The sequence below is a fragment of the Ceratotherium simum genome, chromosome 35, assembly GCF_057802395.1.
Source record: "Ceratotherium simum simum isolate JZ-2026a chromosome 35, ASM5780239v1, whole genome shotgun sequence".
Lineage (NCBI taxonomy): Eukaryota > Metazoa > Chordata > Mammalia > Perissodactyla > Rhinocerotidae > Ceratotherium > Ceratotherium simum.
Genome location: NC_141934.1, coordinates 13,574,194 through 13,595,629, shown reverse-complemented (window position 1 = coordinate 13,595,629; position 21,436 = coordinate 13,574,194). Strand labels below are relative to the sequence as shown.

Sequence of the window (21,436 nt, the reverse complement as noted above, 5' to 3'; positions counted from 1 at the left end):
GCTAACATCCATGCTAATCCTCCTCTTTTTGCTGAGGAAGACCAGCTCTGAGCTAACATCTATTGCCCATCCTCCTTTTTTTTCTCCCCAAAGCCCCAGTAGATAGTTGTATGTCATAGGTGCACATCCTTCTAGTTGCTGTATGTGGGACGCGGCCTCAGCATGGCCGGAGAAGCGGTGTGTTGGTGCGCGCCTGGGATCCGAACCCGGGCCGCCAGCAGCGGAGCACGAGCACTTAACTGCTAAGCCATGGGGCCGGCCCCAACCAAAAGCCACCTTAAAGGCAGCTCCTCTACGTAAGTCACTTTTCCAACTTTTTCTTCTGACCCACACGTGGTATCCAGCCGAGGGGCACTTGCACGGACATTCCTCACCCTAACTAGCAAAGACCCTCCCACCCCCCTTCATGCTCCGAACACACGCTCAGACCCAGGTGCGTCGAGAGTGGGGGGGTGACGGGGAGGACCTGGAATGTTCTTTATTGCGGAAAGTACATCTTTCACCAGCTTCCCTTCTTTAACTTTTGTTACTTGTGCGACGCACTTGACAGTCAGTTTTGGAACATGAGTGTCCTGACTTGAGAACCAGAGGTCTGCTCCAGCTCCTTCGTGGTGCAGGGAGGACACTGAGGAGCAGTGGAGGTGAGAGCGCTGTGTCCTGACCTAGTCCAGTGCGTTTTCAAGCCGCCCCCCCACCCCTCGACAAGTGGTTAGCTTGTCGAGTTTTATAAGTCATGAGCAGAGCATTGCTAAAAGTCTTAAAATTTAAAAAAAAAATTACGTCATGCTGTTATCAGTTATCGATTCTTCTTTATTATCTTTTTGCATGGAAGTTGATACATACAGAGCAGTTTACGTCTATAAATTGTAGGGTATGGTAATCAAATGAACACCACTCACCCCACCGGTCAGTCTAAGAGGACTTTGCTGGTACTGTTGTGTGCACCTGTGGCTTCTCTCCTGTTGCTCTGCCTTGCCCCTCCCCTTACTCCCTCCTAAACCCAGGTAACTACTTTCTTGAATCTTGTGTGCTTCCTTCTCTTTTAAAACAGGTATAGTTTTATCACCTAGGTGTGCATCCCTAAGCAGTATATTGTCCACTTTTGTTCATTTTTGAGCTTTTTAAAAAGTGTATCATGCTATATGTAATCTGAGACTGCTCTCCACTCAGCAATATGTCTCTAAGATTTATTTATGCTACTTGTAGCTGCAATTCATTCCCTTTGACTACTGTGTACAGTCATGTGTTGCTTAGTGACGGGGATATGTTCTGAGAAATGTGTCATTAGGCGATTTCATCCTTGTGTAAACATTATAGAGTACTTACACAAACCTAGGTGGTATAGTCTCCTACACACCTAGGCTACATGGTACTAATCTCATGAGACCACTGTTGTATATGTGGGCCGTCATTGACCAGAACGTTATGTGGCACCTGACTGTATTTAATGTACCATTGTGTGGGTATCTCACAGTTTATCAGTTCTTCTGGCATTTGGATTGCTTAGTTTTTTCCTTTTTCCTATCACAAACAAGCTACAAGGAACATTGTTCCTGGTGAACTGTGCCACTATTGAACATGTATAAGAGTTATTTCTAAGTCAAACTGGGGTTATGGTCATAGGTCATGAATTCATTTTAGTGGATACAACCAGTGCCACCTGTGTCGTATATTTTCCTTCTGTGTGGGTCTGTTTCTGGGCGTTCTCGTTTGTTCTGTTGGTCTGTTTGTTTGTCCTGTCTCAATTCCACAGTCTAACTCATTGCTGAGACTTGCTGCCTGGTGAGACACATCCTCCTCTGTGTATTGTAATGCAGCAGCTAGCATCTAGATTATGGAGAGTGCATTGTCAGATGCAGAGTGTTAGCTGGGTGAAGTACAGGTAATCTGCCATCTCTGGACAGGGAAGTGTTTATTGCTGAAATGTGGCAGATGTTGGAAAAGTAGATACTAGTCTAGTCTCCATGTATAGACTTAAGGTAACCCCATACCTCAACTTGTATGAAAGCTTTTTAAAAAAACTAAACTTTTCCTTTTGCGATAATTGTAGATTTTGCTGCAGGTGTAAGAAATAATACTAATGGATCCTGTGTACCCTTTACCCGGTTTCCCCCAGTGGTGACCTTTTGTAAAACTATAGTAGAATATCGCAGCCCAGATATTGACACTGTTAAAGTCAGCACACAGATCAGTCTGTCACCACAAGGATCCCTCCTGTTGCCGTTTTATAGACTCAGTTCCTGACCTCTGGCAGCTACTAATCTGTCCTCCATTTCGATAATTGAGTCATTTCAAGAACGTTACGTAAATGGCATCATACAGTATGTAACCTTTTGGGATTAGCTTTTTACACTCAGCAGAATTTCCTCCAGATTCATCTGAGTTGTGTGTATATTAGTTGGTTCCTTTTTATGGCTGAGTAGCATTCCATGGTATGGGTGTACCATGGTTAGGTTAACCATTCATCTGGTTTCCAGTGTTGGCTGTTAGGAGTAAAGCTGTTATGAACATTCATGTACAGGTGTTGGTGTAAACATAGGTTTTATTTCTCTGGGAAAATGCCCAAGGGTGTGCTTGCTGGGTGATATTGTAACGTTGTGTGTTGAATTTTATAAGAACTGCCAGGGGCTGGCCCCGTGGCTTAGCGGTTAAGTGCGCACACTCCGCTACTGGCGGCCCGGGTTCGGATCCAGGCGCACACCGACGTACCGCTTGTCGGGCTATGCTGAGGCGGTGTCCCACATACAGCAACTAGAACGATGTGCAGCTATGAGATACAACTACCTACTGGGGCTTTGGGGAAAAAAAGGAGGAGGATTGGCAATAGATGTTAGCTCAGGGCCGGTCTTCCTCAGCAAAAAGAGGAGGATTAGCATGGATGTTAGCTCAGGGCTGATCTTCTTCACAAAAAAAAAAAACAAAAAAACTGCCAAACTGTTTTCCAGAGTTGCTGTATGCATTTTAGATCCCCATCAGCAATGTAGGAGTGATCCAGTTTTTTTGCATGTTCTCCAGCATTTGGTGTGTCATTGTTTTTTATTTTAGCCATTCTGTTAGGTGTGTAATGATATCTCATCGTGGTTTTAATTTATATTTCCCTGGTAGCTAGTGGTGTGGAACACTCTTCATGTGCACTATCCGTGTGTCCTCTTTGGATATACACATTCATGTCTTTTGCCCATTTTCTAATTAGATTGTTTTTTACTGTAGAGTTTGGAGTTATATCTTTTAGATATTAGTCCTTTGTCAGATATATGATTGTAAATATTTTTTCCAGTCTTTAGCTTGTCTTTGCATCCTCTTAACAGAATCTTTTACGGAGCAAAAGGTTTTAATTTTGGTAAGGTCCTAACTTGCTGAGGGTTTTTATTATGAATGGTTGTTGGATTTTGTCAAATGCATTTTTTCTATCAATTGATAGCATGATTTTTGTTCTTTAGCTTGTTGATGTAGTGGATTACAGTGATTGATTTTCAAAGATTGAACTAGCCTTGCATAGCAGGAATAAATCCCACTTAGTCATGATGTATAATTCTTTTTGTACGTTGAATGTGGTTCTATAAGTTTTCCTCTCTACACTGTGCTAGCTGTATCCCACTTGTTTTGATTTGCTGTATTTTCATTTTCATTCAGTTCTATGTGTTTTTAAATTTTCTTTGAGACTTCCTGTTTGACCCATAGGTTATTTAGAAGTATATTGCTTAATTTCCAAGTGTTTAGAGATTTTCCTACTGTTATTGATTTCTAGTTTGATTCTATTGTGATGAGAAAACATACTCTATGATTTCATTTCTTTTAAATTTGTTGAAGTTTGTTTTATGGCCCAGGATAAGGTCTCAGTGAATGTTCCATGGGCACTTAAGAAAAAAATGTGTATTCTGTTCTTGTTGGGTGGAGTGTTCTATATATATCAGTTAGATCATGTTGGTTGATGGTGGTGTTGAGTTCTTTTATATCCTTGCTGATTATCTGTCTAGTAGTTCTTATAGTTGCTGAAATGGGGGGATGTTGAAGTCCCCAGTGTAATTGTCGATATGTCTCTTCCTTCTTTTAGCTCTATTGGTTTTTGCTTCATCTGTTTTGAGACTCTGTTTGGTGCATATACGTTTGTCTTCCTGCTGGGTTGATCCTTTTATCATTGCGTAATGTCCCTTTTTATCTCTGGTAATTTTCTTTGCTCTGAAGTCTGTTTATGTGATATTAATATAGCCACTTCTTTTTTTTTTTTTTTTGGTGAGGAAGATTAGCCCTGAGCTAACATCCGTTGCCAATTCTCCTCTTTTTCTGAGGAAGATTGGCCCTGGGCTAACATCTCTGTCCACCTTCCTCTATTTTATATGTGGGATGCGACCACAGCATGGCGTGGTGAGTGGTGTGTAGGTCTGTGCCCAGGATCCAAACCCGTGAACCCTGGGCCACGGAAGCAGAGTGTGCAAACTTAACCACTATGCCACTGGGCTGGCCCTCACTTCTGCTTCTTTTTGATTAATGTTTGCGTGGTATATCTTCCCATCCTTTTACTTTCAGCCCACCTGTGTCCTTGAATGTGAGGTGAGTTTCTTGTACTCAGCGTATAGTTGAGTGTGTTTTTATCCACTCTGCCATTCCCTGCTTTTTAATTAGTATGCTTAGACCATATACGTTTAAGGTAATTATTGATATATCAGGTCTAAAGCCTGATGTTTTATTCTTTTCTGATTGTTTCCTCTGTTCCTTGTTCTTCTGTTTCTTTTTTCTTGCCTTCCTTTGGATTATTTGAACATTTTTTAGCATTCCATCTTGATTTATTTATGGTGATTTTTAGTGTGTCGTGTAGTTTGAGTGGTTGTTTTGAGTATTGCAGTATATTTGACTTACATGGTAGTCCTGTTGCACCACTGAGTGAAGTATGGAAATCTTCCTTCCGTTTAGGTCCCTTTACCCTCCCTACTTTTAAACGTTATTGTTTTGGATATCAGTCTTAAAATTTTTGTTTGATTTGTCACATACAATTTAGAAAACTCAGGAGGAGAAGGATCGTCTGTTGTACTTAACCCATATTTTTGCTCTTTCTGTTGTGCTTTCTTCGTTTCTGAGGCTCCAAGATTTCTTTTATCATTTCTTTTCTGTTTGAAGAACTTCCTTGAGCTGTTCTTTAAGAGTGTCTGCTAGTGACACATTCTTTTAGTGTTCCTTTGTCTCAGATGTATGATAGCTTTTTAAGCAATTAATTTATTGTTTTAACTTTTGGTTTGAAAAGTTTCAAATATAAAAATAAACCTTTATGTACCTATCACTCAGCTTCAACAGATACCAATCTCTTGCCATTCTTGTTTCTTCCAGTAGGGATTTGCTTTTTTTTTTTGGTTTAGTAAAAGAAAAGAGCTCTTACCTGTGTACCTGGCGTGTGCTACAGCACTTTACTAAATTACCTTTGAAATCCTCACAGGAACCTTATGAGCCAGAACCTGGTGGTATCTCCATTTTATAGATGAGAAGTTGGAGGCTTAGGAGAGTTAATAACTTGCCTAAGGTCACACTTTGTGTTTATTTGTTTCATTAGAATGTTCTCTGTATTTCGGAGAGAACCTAAGTGTATTCTGACAGGAGTTGTAACAAATTGGAGGGAGCTTTATGTTTATTACAAAAAGCCTCTTTTCTTCCTCTTCCTGAGGGGCGGTGTGGCACTGCTGTGTCAGTGGCTCTCCCAGATAGCGCCTTTATTTTGTTTGGGGCAGACACGCGTTGTCACCGGTGGCGAAAAAGCTGAGTTATTTTGATGCTGGTGTTTGAACTTCAGCTTCTGTCTTCTTGCTTCCAGCTGTCCATCAACGTCTATGACTACAACTGCCACGTGGACCTGATCCGGCTGCTGCGGCTGGAAGGCGAGCTCGCCAGAGCGAGGACGGCCCGCCAGAAGATGAGCGAGACCTTCCCTTTGACTGAAGGTAACACTCCCGGCGTCAGGCTGCGTTCCCAAACAGAGAATTGAAGAGGGAACATTTGTGTCAATGTTGGAGGTGGGGCAGGCGCCTTACAGAACGTTTGGAACATGTAAATATAGTGGAAAGAAGAAAATCCATCATCCAAAGCCAGCAATGTTTAGTTTATTGTTTTATAGTTTTTTGCAAAATATAGTTGTGATCATACAGTACTGATTCGCATTTCGGCTCCTGGTTTCTTTATCCAAATATTATGATAAAAATTTTCTGTTATTAAATTTTTCCCGTTCTCTTTCTAGTTCCCATTCTAGTATTTATGTATTTAATCCATTCTCTCAGAACTAAATAATTGTAAATGTATTCCAATTAAACTTTAATAACCGATTTTTAATGTAAATGTTTCATACCTTATTTGTTCCACAGTAGTTGGGCATTTAGGTTATTTCTACTTATTTGCTTATTTGAAACATAATTACACTGAGCATCCTTTTAGTTAAATCTACGTGAATATTCATAGTGTATCTTTTGGAGAGGAGTCGGAAAACACTGGTCCTAGATCCAGCTCTGTCCCCCTCTCCCTCCCACAGAGCATAACTGCTGAGTGTGGAAGCTGAAATCAGATTGCCCAGATTCGTTCCTGACTAACGTGTTACTAGCTGTGTGACCTTAAGCAAATTGTGTACACGTTCTAAGACTCAGTTTTCCCAGCAGTAAGATGCGGATGACAGTAGCTTCTGCCTTGTAGTACTTGGATTGGATGAGATAATCTGTGTACAACACTTAACACAGGCCTGGCGTGTCATAAATGCTTAGATGGATGCCATTGTTATTATTGTTACCAGCACCTACCTCACAGGATTTTGAGTAAGATTGCATGAGAAAATTTATATGTAAGTACTACTTTCCAAAATATAAAATGCCCAGTAGGTGTAGGATATTATGATTTTAGTGATTTGATCTGTTTGGAAGCATAAACCTTCTGTATGCTTGGTGCAAGTTTTAAGAATGGATTTCTCTGAACTGTGCCAGGTTGTAGAAGATGGGTGAGATGTTTGCATGCTGATGATGCTCAGTCAAGTCCCTGCTTTCAGCCTGCCCTTTGGTGAGGGAGGTGGTAATGCAGGGGGGCTGTTGTCTTGCAGAGCTCTGGCTGGAGTGGCTGCATGACGAGATCAGCATGGCCATGGACGGCCTAGACAGAGAGCACGTGTACGACCTTTTCGAGAAAGCCGTGAAGGATTACATTTGTAAGTTCCTGTGGGCTCTGGGCGGGGGTCTGAGTGTCATCCAGCGTTGGTCTCTGCTGTCGTGGATCATATGGAGAGATGTTGCCACCCAGAGAAGAGAGCATTAGTCTAGCAGTCAGAAAGACTTGAGTTCACTTATTCTTATTGTCGTCTCTGCTCTTCACTTGAGGATATTTGTTTTTTTTGTGAGGAAGATCAGCCCTGAGCTAACATCTGTTGCCAATCCTCCTCTTTTTGCTGAGGAAGACTGGCCCTGGGCTAACATCTGTGCCCATCTTCCTCCCCTTTATATGGGACGCCGCCACAGCATGGCTTGACAAGTGGTACATCGGTGCGCGCCCGGGATCCGAACCTGTGAACACTCAGGCCTCCGAAGCGGAGCGTGCGCACTTAACCGCTGCGCCACCAGGCTGGTGCCAAGGAAGATATTTGGTTTTAAAATACAAGGAGAAGAAATATTGGTAGTAAGGGAATGAATATACTCACACCCAGCATTTTTCTGGCAGGGAGAACTTAGATTATTTCCAGATGACTAAAGGTTACCTTTTACACACTAAATATGTTTTTAGGAGTTTTGGACAGATTGCTCTTTTTTAAAAAATATTAAGAAACTTAAAAAAAATTTTTTTATTTTGAAATAATTATAGATTTACAGAGAGTTGCAAAAATAGTACAGAGAAGTCCTGTGTACTTGCTTCATCCAGTTTCCCTGAATATCTTATAACTCTAGTACAGAATCAACACCAGGAACTTGACTTTTGTATGATCTGTGTGTATAGTGCTGTGACATTTTATCCCACGAGTAGATTCGGGTAAGCACCCCTGTAGCCGAGATACAGAACCCCCATCCCCATGGAGTTCTGCTGGTGTAGACGTTGTACCAGTGCGGTGAGGGGTGGGTGCCTTGCCTCCCTTGAAGTCCCTTCACCCTCCCCTGTTAGCGTCATTCTCTGAATATCTTCTCTGCATACACTGAGGGCCGTGACAGACAATGCTGTGGACTAAGTGTTTTAAAAAGCATTAAAAAGAGATTTCCCCTCTTTTGATTAAACCTCCTCCTTCCCTGACTCTCCTCATTCCCCACTGTGGGCAGTTCCCCTCGAGGGAAGCTTTGATACTTAGAAGACAGACTGCCCCGAAGAAGAGAATTTTTCTGGTACCTTTACCAGCCAAGAAGAGTCTATCAGTTTTTTACTTTCTGTAATCTGAATAATGAAAATAATAGGTGTTTTGTGAATATAAAATTATACTAAATGTATTTTTAAAAGCTATACTTGTGCCTCTGCTCCAGTGCAGCCACATGGCCTCTTGGAACCTCGGACAGGGTTCCAAATGCCTGATGTTCCCACGTCTTCTGATGTCCTGTGACCTCCTTCGAGACGTCTTAGAGTCATCATTAACAGCACCCGTTCTCGTTCTCCAGGGACCTTTTGTCCTTCCCCAGACTGTCATGTCTTTTGGTCTTAATGGTTTTGCAGTCATCTCTGCCATCAGGCTGGCACTGTCACTCAGTGCTGGTGTCAATGTGCCCCTGTCCACCAGCTGTTTCAGGGCTGTTGTGGGTCAGGAAGCCAGATAACCACACTTCTTAGATTATGTCTCATCAGTAGTTTGAGTGGGGGCCTGAGGAGTTCTTGTGTTATTTTCAGGAGCTTTAGTGTGTGGAAATTGTGTCACGTTTTTTTTTTTTTTTTTTTTTTTTGCTGAGTAAGATTTGTCCTGAGCTAACATCCATTGCCAATCTTCCTCTTTTTGCTTGAGGAAGATTCACTCTGAGCTAACATCTGTGCCAGTCTTCCTCTATTTTGTGTGTGGGTCACCGCCACAGCATAGCCACTGACGAGTGTAGGTCCGCACGTGGGAACCAAACCCTGGCCGCCAAAGTGGAGTGTGCTGAACTTAACTACTAGGCCACAGGACCAGCCCCTGTGTCACTTGTTTTAAATGTTCAAAAGCCACTTTTGCCTGCTTCTTACTTTTTTACTAAGTCTTGCACGTTTGAAGGTGCCAGGTACAGGCCTCCTTTATTTCTCAGCACGTACTCAGTAGTGATTTCGAGCCGTCCGGGAGGTGTTCTGTGCACCGTTAATAGGATATGGCTCTGGCCCTTTGGCTCTTCAGAGGTTTTGAAAATCAGGTTCCTCAGTCTTTGGAGGAGTGTTGTGCCTGTTTTGGACCTGGGATCTAGTGACACATTCTTTTGTTTACCTCTCATAGTCATTGTGGACTCTCGACTCTTGGATTTTCTGAGTTTAAGATACTATTCATAATATTTGCCCCTCTGTAGATTATTTAAATATTAGGAGGAGCCATGATGTAATCTATTGAAAATTACCTTCTCTTTAGAGGAGGAGCCGTTTCATAGACCATCTGTAAATGTGTCTTACCCTCACTAAGGGCGTCAGCTCCAAGAGCTAGCTCATTTCTTTTTTTTCTTTTTTTTTTGGTGGAGGGAGATCAGCCCTGAGCTAACATCCGTGCTAATCCTCCTCTTTTTGCTGAGGAACACTGGCTCTGAGCTAACATCTATTGCCAATCCTCCTCCTTTTTTTTTTTTTTTTCTTCCCCAAAGCCCCAGTAGATAGTTGTATGTCATAGTTGCACATCCTTCTAGTTGCTGTATGTGGGACGCGGCCTCAGCATGGCCAGAGAAGCGGTGCGTCGGTGCGCGCCAGGGATCCGCGCTTGGGCCACCAGTAGCGGAGCGCATGCACTTAACCGCTAAGCCATGGGGCTGGCCCGAGCTAGCTCATTTCCATTTTTATTTTGCAGCCCATATGGCAGCTCTGTATTGGTGAGTGAAAACAGAGAAGCTGACAAACTTGGGCTAAGTTCTTTGAAAGAAACCCATTTCTTTGAAAAAGCAAGCCTTAGGAAAAGATACAGTAATTCTCAAATTGGCTTCTTTATCTTTTTAGTATTTTTATTTTACAAGGTTAGTGTATAGGCCTCTGAAATTTTCTGAAAAGTGACTTAATAGGCAAAACGTGTACAGTAAGAATTGATGCATTCATAAAGAGTTTAATTCATTAGTCTGGTCTTAAAGCCATGGGAGTGAGTATATAAAAAGTTTAAAAAGAAAGTGAAAGAAACAAGGCAATCAACTGTTTTTTTGTTGTTAAAACATTATTAAAAATAGAGATTTAAAATATAGATTTCTAGTAACAGGATTGGTGCTTTTAATTTTGTCTTTTCACTTTGACCAGAAGGCTTAAAAATGAATCGAGATTCAAAAGTTGAAAAATTCTAGGCTTTGAAACTTTCTGAAGATTGACTCTGATTTGTAACTGTTTTCATTGAAATCTGTTCTTGGGTTCTTTCAGTTTTAATAAATAGGCACTGCAATCATGGTCGTGTTACATATTACCACCTGGCATATACTGTTGATGCAGTAAAATCTCAATGTGATACCCAGTAGGAACAGTGTTTATGATACACTTTCTTTTCAGTCTGCAGTATAAGTGTAGGTAAATTAAGATGCTTGTTGATGATGCTCTGACCTTTTTGCATGAATGAATGCTCTTTTGGTGGGCACATTTGTTATGCATCAGAACAAAAGTTTTGACATTTGGGTATTTCATATCCTGAACTAATAGAATACTTCTCATTTTTAGGTCCTAACATTTGGCTAGAGTATGGCCAGTACTCGGTCGGTGGGATCGGTCAGAAAGGTGGCCTTGAGAAAGTTCGCTCTGTGTTTGAGAGGGCTCTCTCATCCGTCGGTTTACATATGACCAAAGGACTTGCCATCTGGGAGGCTTATCGGGAATTTGAAAGTGCGATTGTGGAAGCTGCCCGGGTGAGTGCCCCTGTCTCTGTGAGCAGTGCCTGCCTTTGACTAGTCGGGGCTGTCTCTGTAAGTGGTCTTGGAAGAACATAGTTAACAAAATGGTCTTTGCCAGGCCGTTAGTGGGTGGACAGTAAAATACAGGAAATCAGTAGTCTTTGTGGAAGAGCGAGAATGCTTTCTTTGACTAAAAAGCAGATGACCGTACAGTTTTTTTCCTGATACTTAAAAATCCTGCTGTTTTAGTTACTGGTTCCGGGTGGATGCACAATAATAACCGTGTCCCTCCAAAAAAAATATATATATGTATCATGTCCGATAGTAACTGTGAGAGATTTGACCCCATCATAGTTGCATTTTCTAGACTATGATTTATAGAATTTACAGTCCCCTTCCCAATGTCCCCTCTCCACTATGTTTGTGTGTGTGCACAAAGTTATTGTTGGCATGTAGTGGATCCCTCTAATAGATCATTGTTATTAAACCAGCCCAGTCCCTCTGGATTACGTCCCTGTTGAAGAATCTGCAGTGGTGCCTTCACATTCCCTGACAGAGGCATCAGGGCTGACTCCTTCAGCTGGTGTCTGGCTCTCTCTAGTATCAGACGTCACTCTGCGTGGACTCTGCTCCCACGCTCCCCTCAACCTTCTTGCACTTTCTGGCCGCTGTACTTTTATTCACATTGTTCTTTTAACTGGGAGAGATTTCTTTCTCTCGTTTCTTTCTCTTGTAACCTCTGGAGAGCCTGCAGACGCATCCCAAATGCCAGCTTCTCCAGGAGTCTTTCCTGATTTTTTCCCTTCATAACAACAAAATTCAGCCCTAAAAACCAGCTTAAAGCAAGCCACAGTACTTCGATACTTGTGGTACTTTGCTTTTATGATACTTAGATTCTACCTCATTATAGTCATTTGGATATGTTTCTTATATTCCTTCTTGTTTTCTCCCCATCATAAATGCTTAATAGCAGAGATAATATTTATTTTTGTTTCTCTGGCAATATTTGGCACAATAGCTCACGTATGAGAGGTCATATACAATTTTTTAGTTTGAACTAAAAATTTATTGAAATATTTTTTGAAGTAGGAAGAACCAAAGTTTGTCATTTACTACAAATTTGCTTCTTTAGCCCATAGCTGGCTTCCTTTCCCCTTTTGACCGGGAACAAACCTTTGATTCACAGCTTGAGAAAGTCCACAGTCTCTTCCGGCGACAGTTGGCGATCCCACTCTATGGTAAGAGAAACTGACATGTCAACAGCCAGCCGTTCGTGGTCTTTAAAATGCTTTGGGGTATGTCATGTTAATTAGGCCTTTCCCAGCATCCCGTGAGGCAAATGTAGCTGGTGTTCTTATTCTCAGTAGACAGTGTCACTGTGGGTGAGGCCCTTGGTTAAAACGTATCTTGAATTGTTGATGTTCAAGAGGGTTATGAGGGTCAGAGGCAGGACTAGAAGCTGGACCTCCTGACTCCCAGTTGAGATGTCTTTCCTACTGTAAGACATTGTTGGAGAGGCAGAGATAAGGTCTCTGAAAGGAGTAGGGAAACTGACCCTCTGTATTTTCTGGGGAAACTTTATTGAATTAGAGTTTCACTGTAAGCATTTTCTCTTCAGGAGTAACCTCTTCCATTACAGATGGGGATTTTACATGGATTTATCTTGTTCTTTTGTGGGGTGGTTTGATTCAGAAGCACCATCAATTGGAAGTATTTGTATCTGAATTTCTTGGGGTTTGGTAGGGATTCTCCTTTGTGGGCGAATATATTTTGGCAAGCCAAGCCTTTGAGGCTCTGAAGCTGTGAGCATGAGCAGTGCAGGGAGGATTTTTCTGAGTATGGAAAGAGTTTGGCACTGCCATCTCGTTTGTTCCCTAGGCATGGTTATGCATTGTACACCCTCAGAACCTCTGGGCGTCTTGAGCCCAGGCGTTATTTCTCTTTTTACTTCATGGTGTATTTGGATTTGATTTAGCAAATTATAAAAGGTGACTCTCCAGTCGAATCCTTGAGTGACATACAGAAAAAGCTGGCTCGTAGATTTCATCTCTCATACCAACCTGAGGCAGCATAGCATAGTGAGTAGAGAATGAACTTGAGCCAGACTGCCTGGGTTCAAAGCCTTGCTCTGCTGTTAGCTGTAGACAAGTGATATAGCCCCTGCTTCACTTTCCTTAACTGCAGAACAGGGATCACAAGAGAACCCAGCTCACAGAGTCGCAAGGATGGAAAGAGTTAATGGATGTGAAGTGCTAGAACATAGGAAGCGGTAGCTGAGTGTTGTTAAAGCATTGCTGTTAGTTTCGTTAACTCTGATTGGTTAGTTGATAGGGCTGTCTGGGACAGCGCGCTGAGACAGAGTCTCAGGCCCAGTCTGGGCGCAGCAGAGGAGCCTAGGGTTCCATCAGTAAGAGCTGCTGTGGCCACAGGCGAGGGAGGGGCTAGCGGCACGTGCGTCGCTTGGTTTAATCTCTGTTTGGATTGATAAAACCCAATGGCAAGACCCACGGGGCTGAATCCATCTTTCAATAGATATGGAGGCGACATTCGCAGAGTACGAAGAGTGGTCAGAAGACCCGATACCAGAGTCAGTAATTCAGAACTATAACAAGGCACTGCAGCAGCTGGAGAAATACAAACCCTACGAGGAGGCGCTGGTGAGTGTTGGCTTCTTGCACAGTCACCTTCTCGCTCTGCAAGCTTTTCCCTGATTGATAGTTGCAAGTAAAACAGTAGCTTTAAAATGTGTTTTATTGTGAAATATATAGAATGTATAAATGTATACATACAGCTTACATACTAATAATAAAGTGAACGTCCGTGTACCCACCACCCAGGTTAAGAAATAGAACATTGCCAGTACCTTAGACGTCTATGTGCCCCTGTCCGATTGCCTCCTCTTCCCTCTCCCGAGAGGTAATCACTTTCCTGACTTTTGTGATAATTCATTCCCCTGCTTTTCTTTATAGTTTTGCAACCTATGAGCGTATCCTTAATATATTGTTTAATTTTGCCTGTTTTTGAACTTTTATATAATGCAATCATGCTGTATGTTTTCTTTCATTCAGCATGTTTTTGGGTTTTACTCATGTTGATAAGTATAGTTACAGTCATTTGTTTTCACTGCTGTAAGGTTGTCTGTGTATACCATGATTTATTTATCCACTTTCTTAGTTTGTTTCTAGTGTTCTGCTAGCAGGAGCAGAATGTATGTATCTCTTGGTTCACATGAAAAAGAGTTTCTCTAAGTACATACCTAGGGATGAAATTGCTCGATCATAGGGTAATGGTGAACTGTCTTCCAGGTTGTCAGTTTACACTCCTACCAGCGGTATCTGAGAGTTCTCGTTACTCTTGCCAACCTACTTAATTTCCAAGTAATTACATACTTATTTCCAAGTAACGACTTATTAAGTAATTACATTCTTAAATTTTAGCCACTCTGATGAGTCTGAAATTGTAGTTTTACTTTGCATTTCTCTGATGACTAATGAAGCTGAGCATCTCTTCTCATCTACTGGCCATTCAGATTTCCTTTTTTGCGAAGTGCCTGTTAAAGTCTTCAACTCATTTTTCTTTTGGTTTGCCTTTTTTCTAATTGATCCATGGGAGTCCTGAATCTTAATCCTTACTTTTGGTTGTATGTATTGCAAATTTTTTCCCCCAAGTTTGTGGTTTGTCTTTTCACCTTTTTTAATGGCATCTTTTGATGACCAGTTCTTTAATTGGATTTTTCTTTTTTTTATGGTTTGTGCTTTTGTTATGCTTAAGAAATCTCTCCATACTCCAAAAGTCATGAATATGCTTAGCTCTTTTTTCTTTTGAGAGTTTATCGTTCTGTGTTGCATGTTTAAGTCTTCATCTGAAATTGATTTTTGTGGGTGGCATGAGGTAGGGTCCTGTTTCTTTTTTCCATACGGAGAACCAGTTGGTCCAGCCTTGTTTTTTTTTTTTTTTTTTTTTTGTGAGGAAGACCAGCCCTGAGCTAACATCCGATGCCAATCCTCCTTTTTTTTTTTTTTGCTGAGGAAGATTGACCCTGGGCTAACATCCATGCCCATCTTCCTCTACTTTATATGGGATGCCACCACAGCATGGCTTGACAAGCGGTGGGTCAGTCTGTGCCCTGGATCTGAACCTGTGAACCCCAGGCTGCCAAAGTGGAGTGCGTGCACTTAACTGCTGTGCCAGCGGGCTGGCCCCGTTCCAGCCCTGATTTTGATAATTCCATCCTCCCCTCACTGATGGGCAGTCCCACATCTGTCATAGATTAGATGTCCATTTATGTGTAGGTCTATTCTGGGCTCTCTATTCTGCACCACTGGTTTATATGACACTGTCATAATGACAATAGTATTATAATAAGTTTTGATCTTAGGTAGCATGAATCCCATCTACCTTGTTTTTATTATAGAGAGTCTTGGCTTTTTTTAACTGTTAATATTTACATTGAATTTAGAATCAGCTTTTCAAGTTGTATTAAAAAAAAAAAACTATTGATAAATTTGCGCACTCTGCTTTGGGCGACCTGGGGTTCGCGGGTTCAGATCCTGAGTGCGGACCTACACACCACTCATCAAGCCATGTTGTGGTGGCAACCCACATACAAAATAGGGAAAGATGGGCACAGATGTTAGCTCAGGGACCATCTTCCTCACCAAAAAAAAACCTGTTGAATTTTTTATTGGAATTTCATTGAATCTGTAGATCAATTTAGGAAAGAAGTTACATCTTTTAAATATCGAATCTTCCAACCTGTGAACATGGTATAGGCCTCTGCTATTTAGGCCTTGTCTTTCTGTAAAGTTTTATTAATTTAGAAATTCATCTGACGTCTTGAACACATTTTTTAGATGTATTTCTAAGTGGTTTTTGATGCTATTGAAAACGATATCTTTTTAAAGATTTTCTTTTCTAATTGTTCCTGGTATATAAAGTGTAATTTTTTTTTCTTTTAAAGATTTTATTTATTTATTTTTTTCCCCCCAAAGCCCCAGTAGATAGTTGTATGTCATAGCTGCACATCCTTCTAGTTGCTGTATGTGGGACGCGGCCTCAGCATGGCCGGAGAAGTGGTGCGTCGGTGCACGCCCGGGATCTGAACCCGGGCCGCCAGCAGCGGAGCGTGCGCACTCAACTGCTAAGCCACGGGGCCTGCCCTGTAATTGGTTTTTTATATTAATTTTTTATCTATCAAACTTGCTGAATTCTTATTTATAGATTCTTTTGGATTTTCTCTGTTGGTAATAATGCTTGGTTTTTTTTGGACAATAATATTTGTAAGTGGCATTTTTTCCCTTTCTTGATCTTAGAATACTTCTAACTTCATTTCCCATGCCTCAGACTTATGCTCTTGTTGTCTTGTATTTCTTGTCTTTTTGTTTGACCCACAAGGCATCATTGTTAATTTCGCATTATACAGTCTCATTTGTTTATATTTACTACATGCATTTCCTGCTTTCTTTGCTCTTGCTTCTTACATCCTGGGGCTTTCAACTGGAATCACTTTTCTTTTGTTTAATGTCCACCCTTTAGAGTCTCCTGTGCTAGACATTTGCTGGTAACAGATTTTCTCAGTTTTTGTTTGAAAAGGTCTTTACTTTGCTCTCCTTCTTGAAAGTTAGTTTCTCAGGATATAGAATTCTAGACGGACAGTATGTTCTCTCAGCAGTTAAATACAGTCATGTGTCTCTTAACGACAGGGATATGTTCTGAGAAATGCATCATTAGGTGATTTTGTCGTTGTGTGAACATCATAGACTGTACTTACATGAACCTATATGGTATAGCCTACTACACACTCAGGCTTTACGATACTAATCTTATGGGACTGCCATTGTATATGCAGTCCATCGTTGACTGAAACGTTGTTATGCAGCACGTGTGACTGCATACCTTTCTGGCTTCTGTTGTTGCTGTTGAGAAGTCGGCTGTCTGTCTAACTCTTGCTTCTTTGAAGATAATCCTTGTTTTTTCTCTGACCAATTTTAAGGTCTCGTTGGTTTGGTTTGATGTCCCGCAGTTTCATTACAGTAGGTCCAGGTCTGGATATCTTTGTAGTTATCCTCCTTTAGGTTTGTTGGGCTTCTTGGCTCTGTGTTTAGTGTCTTTCATGGCCTTTGAGTAAGAACACAGACTGTGAGAGCCAGGCTGCCTCAAATTTGAATTTTAGCTTTGCCACTTACTAGCTCTCTGACTTTGGGCTAGTACTTAGCCTCTCTGTCTCGGTTGCCTCGAATGTCATATGGGGGTAGTAATGATACCTGCCTCATAGGATCGTTTTGAAGATCCAATTTTAGTGTATCTTAAGCCAGCGAAAGCTTAACCTTCACTTAGCTTAACTGCCTTCACTTAGATTTTGTCCTTAGTACTTCTTGTTTCTTTGCCAGTTGGTTGATGATTTTCACAAAGATGGTTTCTATGTTTAATCCAGCAGTTTTGGTTGTTGTCAGTGGCACAGTGTGTCTGGGTAACTAATTTGTTATTTTTGCTGGATGCTGAGGCTCCGAACATCGTCTCCCATGTTCAGAGCGCGTGCTCTTGCTGGCCTGCATGTGCTCCTCTCTCTGTTTCGCACGTCAATGACTGGTATGTAGTCATGTTTCACAAAGCCTCATTAGTGAAGTCCTCAGCCAGTTCAGTTTTGTTGTGGCCATCAGCAGAGTGTGGCTGAAGAGAAAACAAGTTGAACAAGAGGATTTCGTCTAAAAAGAATTTTGGTTGTATGTCTTTGGATCAGTAAACATTCAGGATGGCGTCTTCCGTCTTCTGCATGTGCCTGTGCTCTGGCAGGAGCTGGTATTTGGGATGAGAAACCTGAAGTAGCACAAGGCACTGAGTTACTCCAGGGCGTTGCATTCACTCCACTCAGTAGGCCAGGAAGGTGACTTCTGTTTTGGAAGGATGGCTAGCAGTGGTCGTTGGTAAAGGCGTTTCTCTTTCATTCAGTTCCTGATTGATGGGAGATTTTAATTCCCTGTGGTCTGGGGATGGATTTAGAAAAGAGTTTACGGAACCTTTGTAACTATTGCCATGAGTAAGCACTTTGGACCCCCACTGTGCCCATCAACTTGTAGACCCCGAGGTGCAGAGCTTCTGAAAGCGGGAATTGGTGATTCTTGGTGTAAGCAGTCTCGCCAGAATTTACTGTGAAGATGTACTGTGCTTCCTGACAGTATCAAGTAGCTCATTTCAACTTCATTGCAATTCTCCTTTGCCCCAGTTGCAAGCAGAGGCACCCAGGTTGGCCGAGTATCAAGCATACATCGATTTTGAGATGAAAATTGGCGATCCTGCTCGCATTCAGTTGATCTTTGAGCGCGCCCTGGTGGAGAACTGCCTTGTCCCAGACTTATGGATCCGTTACAGTCAGTACCTAGTAAGATAACTCTTCTAATTTCATTTTACTTTTACCAGTTTAGGATCTATGTAAAGAAAATCAGTAAGCGTGCCGGGAGGTAAAGTTGCATGCTGCTCCTCTCTGCTCTGTCTCGTTTTCCTTCATCCTCCTATTCCCCTTTTACTAGCTCATTTAGAAAGTTCTCCTAGTGTTTTAAGTTATTTAAACTGATCACTAACTGTAAAAAAATTTGCCTAGTCTTACTACTGAGGACTTTATAATGTTACTTTTTTTCTTTTAACTTTTTATTATGGAAACATGTAAACACATAAATGTAAACATGTCAGTAAAATGAAACCTCATGTACCCATTGCCCAGCTTTGACAGTTAACCAATGGCGTTAACTGTCGTTTCATCCAGTTTCATCTGGATCTTACTTACTTCCCCCCTTCCATGTTATTTTGAAGCAAATCCAGAAATCACATTTTGTTGGTAAATATTTCAGTATGTATATATGAAAGATTTGAATCAGGCTCCAAACAAGGTCTGTATATTAGGATTGGCTGATGTCTCTTAAGGCTGTTTTAGTCTGTAGGTTCCCCTCTCCACCTTTCTTCTTCCCCACACCCCCTTGTGATTTCTTTGTTGAAGAAACCAGTCACAAGAGACGTTTTCAAGGAAATTTCTTTGGTCAGTTGGTTGTGCTGGAAATGTCTCACGGATGGTGAAGTCTTAATAAAATTTGATCTTCTAACCCTGACATTCTTTCTCGTAGGATCGGCACCTGAAAGTGAAGGATTTGGTTTTATCTGTACATAATCGTGCTGTTAGAAACTGCCCCTGGACAGTTGCCCTGTGGAGTCGGTACCTCTTGGCCATGGAGAGACATGGGGTTGATCACCGAGCCGTTTCTGGTGCGAATGTTTTTGTGGGAAGACCGCTTAGCTTTTTGTCCCAAGTCAGAAACATAGAGCTGTGACAGTCATTAAAGCAGCATTCCCAGCTGTTACTTTGGGATATTGGGTATTAGTGACAAAAAGGGCTCTAAGTGGGAGATAAACTGGTTGTATTTTTGGCTTCTTACAGCTTTTTAACATGCTAAAATTCATGGTGATTTTCCAGCAGGTCGGGATCTTTCTCCAAACTCACTTGACCTGGCGCTCTTCTATTGCAGAGTATCTTGTGGAACATGCCCTTTCTAGAACATCATTTGTGCAGTGCTCTAGTAGCTTTTCTTTTGAACATTTCTCTCTAGCTCATTTCACTTTGTTGTATATTATTATTGTATTATTGTATATAATTAAGGCTTATAGTATTTATAGTCAGTAGAGGTTTTTATAATAATCTTGATAACTTTACATAAGCCTCTTTTTGAATTGGCAACAAATCCTGGCTTTTTCTTCAACTCCAGTGACCTTCGAGAAAGCTTTGAGTGCTGGCTTCATTCAGGCCACTGATTATGTGGAGATTTGGCAGGCCTACCTTGATTACCTGAGGAGGAGGGTTGATTTCAAACAAGGTATTTAAATTCGTGTGTTTCATATCAGAATTCTTACCATGTCTTCTGGTGGCGTGTCCCAGTTGCCCAGATACGTGGTGATGGGGCAAATGCTGTAGACCAGCCATTGCTAACTGTTTTTCCCCAGAAATTTTAGCTGTGTAAGTCTTTAACAAGTCATGCTGTGGATTGTAAAGGAAGAGAGTAGTGGTCTTTACATTTTATGCTGCCTCCTGCATCCTCTTTAGTCTCAGTTCTCTTTTTTCTCCCTTCTATATATCCTAAATAGTTCTTTACATAAGACTGCTGTGTTTCTGTAAAAACTTGGAGCCTCTGCAGGATCCCCTGCCTTTCTCCCTTTCCCCCTCAAAACAATAGCAGCCGGAACCCCCTGTCTAACTGGTACTCGCACACTCATGTAGGTGGCCTTCAGCCATTCTACCGGCTAGGGGAGACCCCCTCTGCTGCGTCCCCCACACAGCACCCCGTGCTCACCTTTGTTGGTGTACTCCGCAAAATGTGCTCTGTTCCAGTGTCTTTCCCCCCACTCTGTGATGAGGACAGGGACTGGCTATTTTATTTCTGTGTCCACAGCATGATGCCAGGTACATAACAGGCTCCCGGGAGTTTCAGTGTAGGATTAAAAAAAAAAAGCTGTGGTATGTTGTTTCATAACGCCAACCTGGTGCCCTTTCTGACAGACTCCAGTAAGGAGCTGGAGGAGCTGAGGTCCGCGTTTGCACGCGCTCTGGAGCATCTGAAGCAGGACGTAGAAGAGCGTGAGTGTGGCTGCAGCCCACTGCTTGTCCAGTCGCCTTGCCTGTTCTGGGTGCATGTGCCTTTTCAGTCAGGTGCTCTGTGTCTCCAGATTACTCTCTAATGTGGACTAATTCTGTTCTTAAAGGTTTCAACGAGAGTGGAGATCCAAGCTGCATGATCATGCAGAACTGGGCTAGGATGGAGGTAAATGTTTTTGACAGTTGGATCCACCTTTGAAGGACCTCTGTCTAACAGAGTGGCTGAAGTTGAGTCAGAATCCCAGCTGATGGTCTGGGCTCTGTAAGGATTCGTGTTGTTTGCCTAACTTGATGCACATTTGTTCATATCTTAGTGAAAAGACTAGCTCCCAGGTAGAGGTTGTGCAGCAAATGTCTGCATGCCCGACATTCACTCACTGACTTCCTCCCTCCCTCCCTCCCTCCCTCCCCCCCTCCCCGAGTGCCTCCTTTGTGAGAGCATACCAGGTGTGTACTGTTTGCCAGGCACTGTTCTAGGCACTGGGGGAATGAGATAGAGACGGGCCCTGTGCTAGTAAGGCTTACTCTAGTGTGGAAGACAGACGACGTGACAGATAATGAGAGGATATGATGAGTCGCATGTTATTACTGGACCGGGGACCCCAAGGTGAGTAAGACATGGAACCTGCCTTTGATCAGCTCATAGAATTGTAAAATTCTAGTGTTTTATTCTCTGAGGGGGATCAGGTCAAACAAACACTTATCAGGTAGTTTCTGGATGGGATGTTTGTGTTGTGACTGTTTTACAGCTGATGTGTCTGAGGCTCAGAGAGGTCAAGTAACTTGCCCAAGTCACTTAGTAAGTGCCAGAGCCAGCATTTGCTCCTAAATCAGTCTGTCTGTCTCACAC

At 42.0% G+C, this 21,436-nt stretch overlaps 1 protein-coding gene across 3 annotated transcripts in view; it reads left to right on the top strand.

Moving 5' to 3' along the window:
* SART3 (spliceosome associated factor 3, U4/U6 recycling protein) overlaps nt 1-21,436 on the top strand; it is a 35,215-nt gene that overhangs the window by 3,222 nt on the left and 10,557 nt on the right. The window contains exons 2-11 of one of the 3 annotated variants that reach the window (XM_004429862.3): nt 5,801-5,927; nt 7,064-7,168; nt 10,783-10,967; nt 12,139-12,190; nt 13,485-13,609; nt 18,175-18,330; nt 19,067-19,205; nt 19,703-19,810; nt 20,491-20,568; nt 20,694-20,752. In XM_004429862.3, the coding sequence (XP_004429919.1) occupies nt 5,801-5,927; nt 7,064-7,168; nt 10,783-10,967; nt 12,139-12,190; nt 13,485-13,609; nt 18,175-18,330; nt 19,067-19,205; nt 19,703-19,810; nt 20,491-20,568; nt 20,694-20,752 (1,134 nt within the window). Of the gene's footprint in view, nt 1-5,800; nt 5,928-7,063; nt 7,169-10,782; nt 10,968-12,084; nt 12,191-13,484; nt 13,610-18,174; nt 18,331-19,066; nt 19,206-19,702; nt 19,811-20,490; nt 20,569-20,693; nt 20,753-21,436 lie in introns of all 3 variants that reach the window. The other 2 variants (XM_004429861.3, XM_087424042.1) reach the window with 2 other exon arrangements.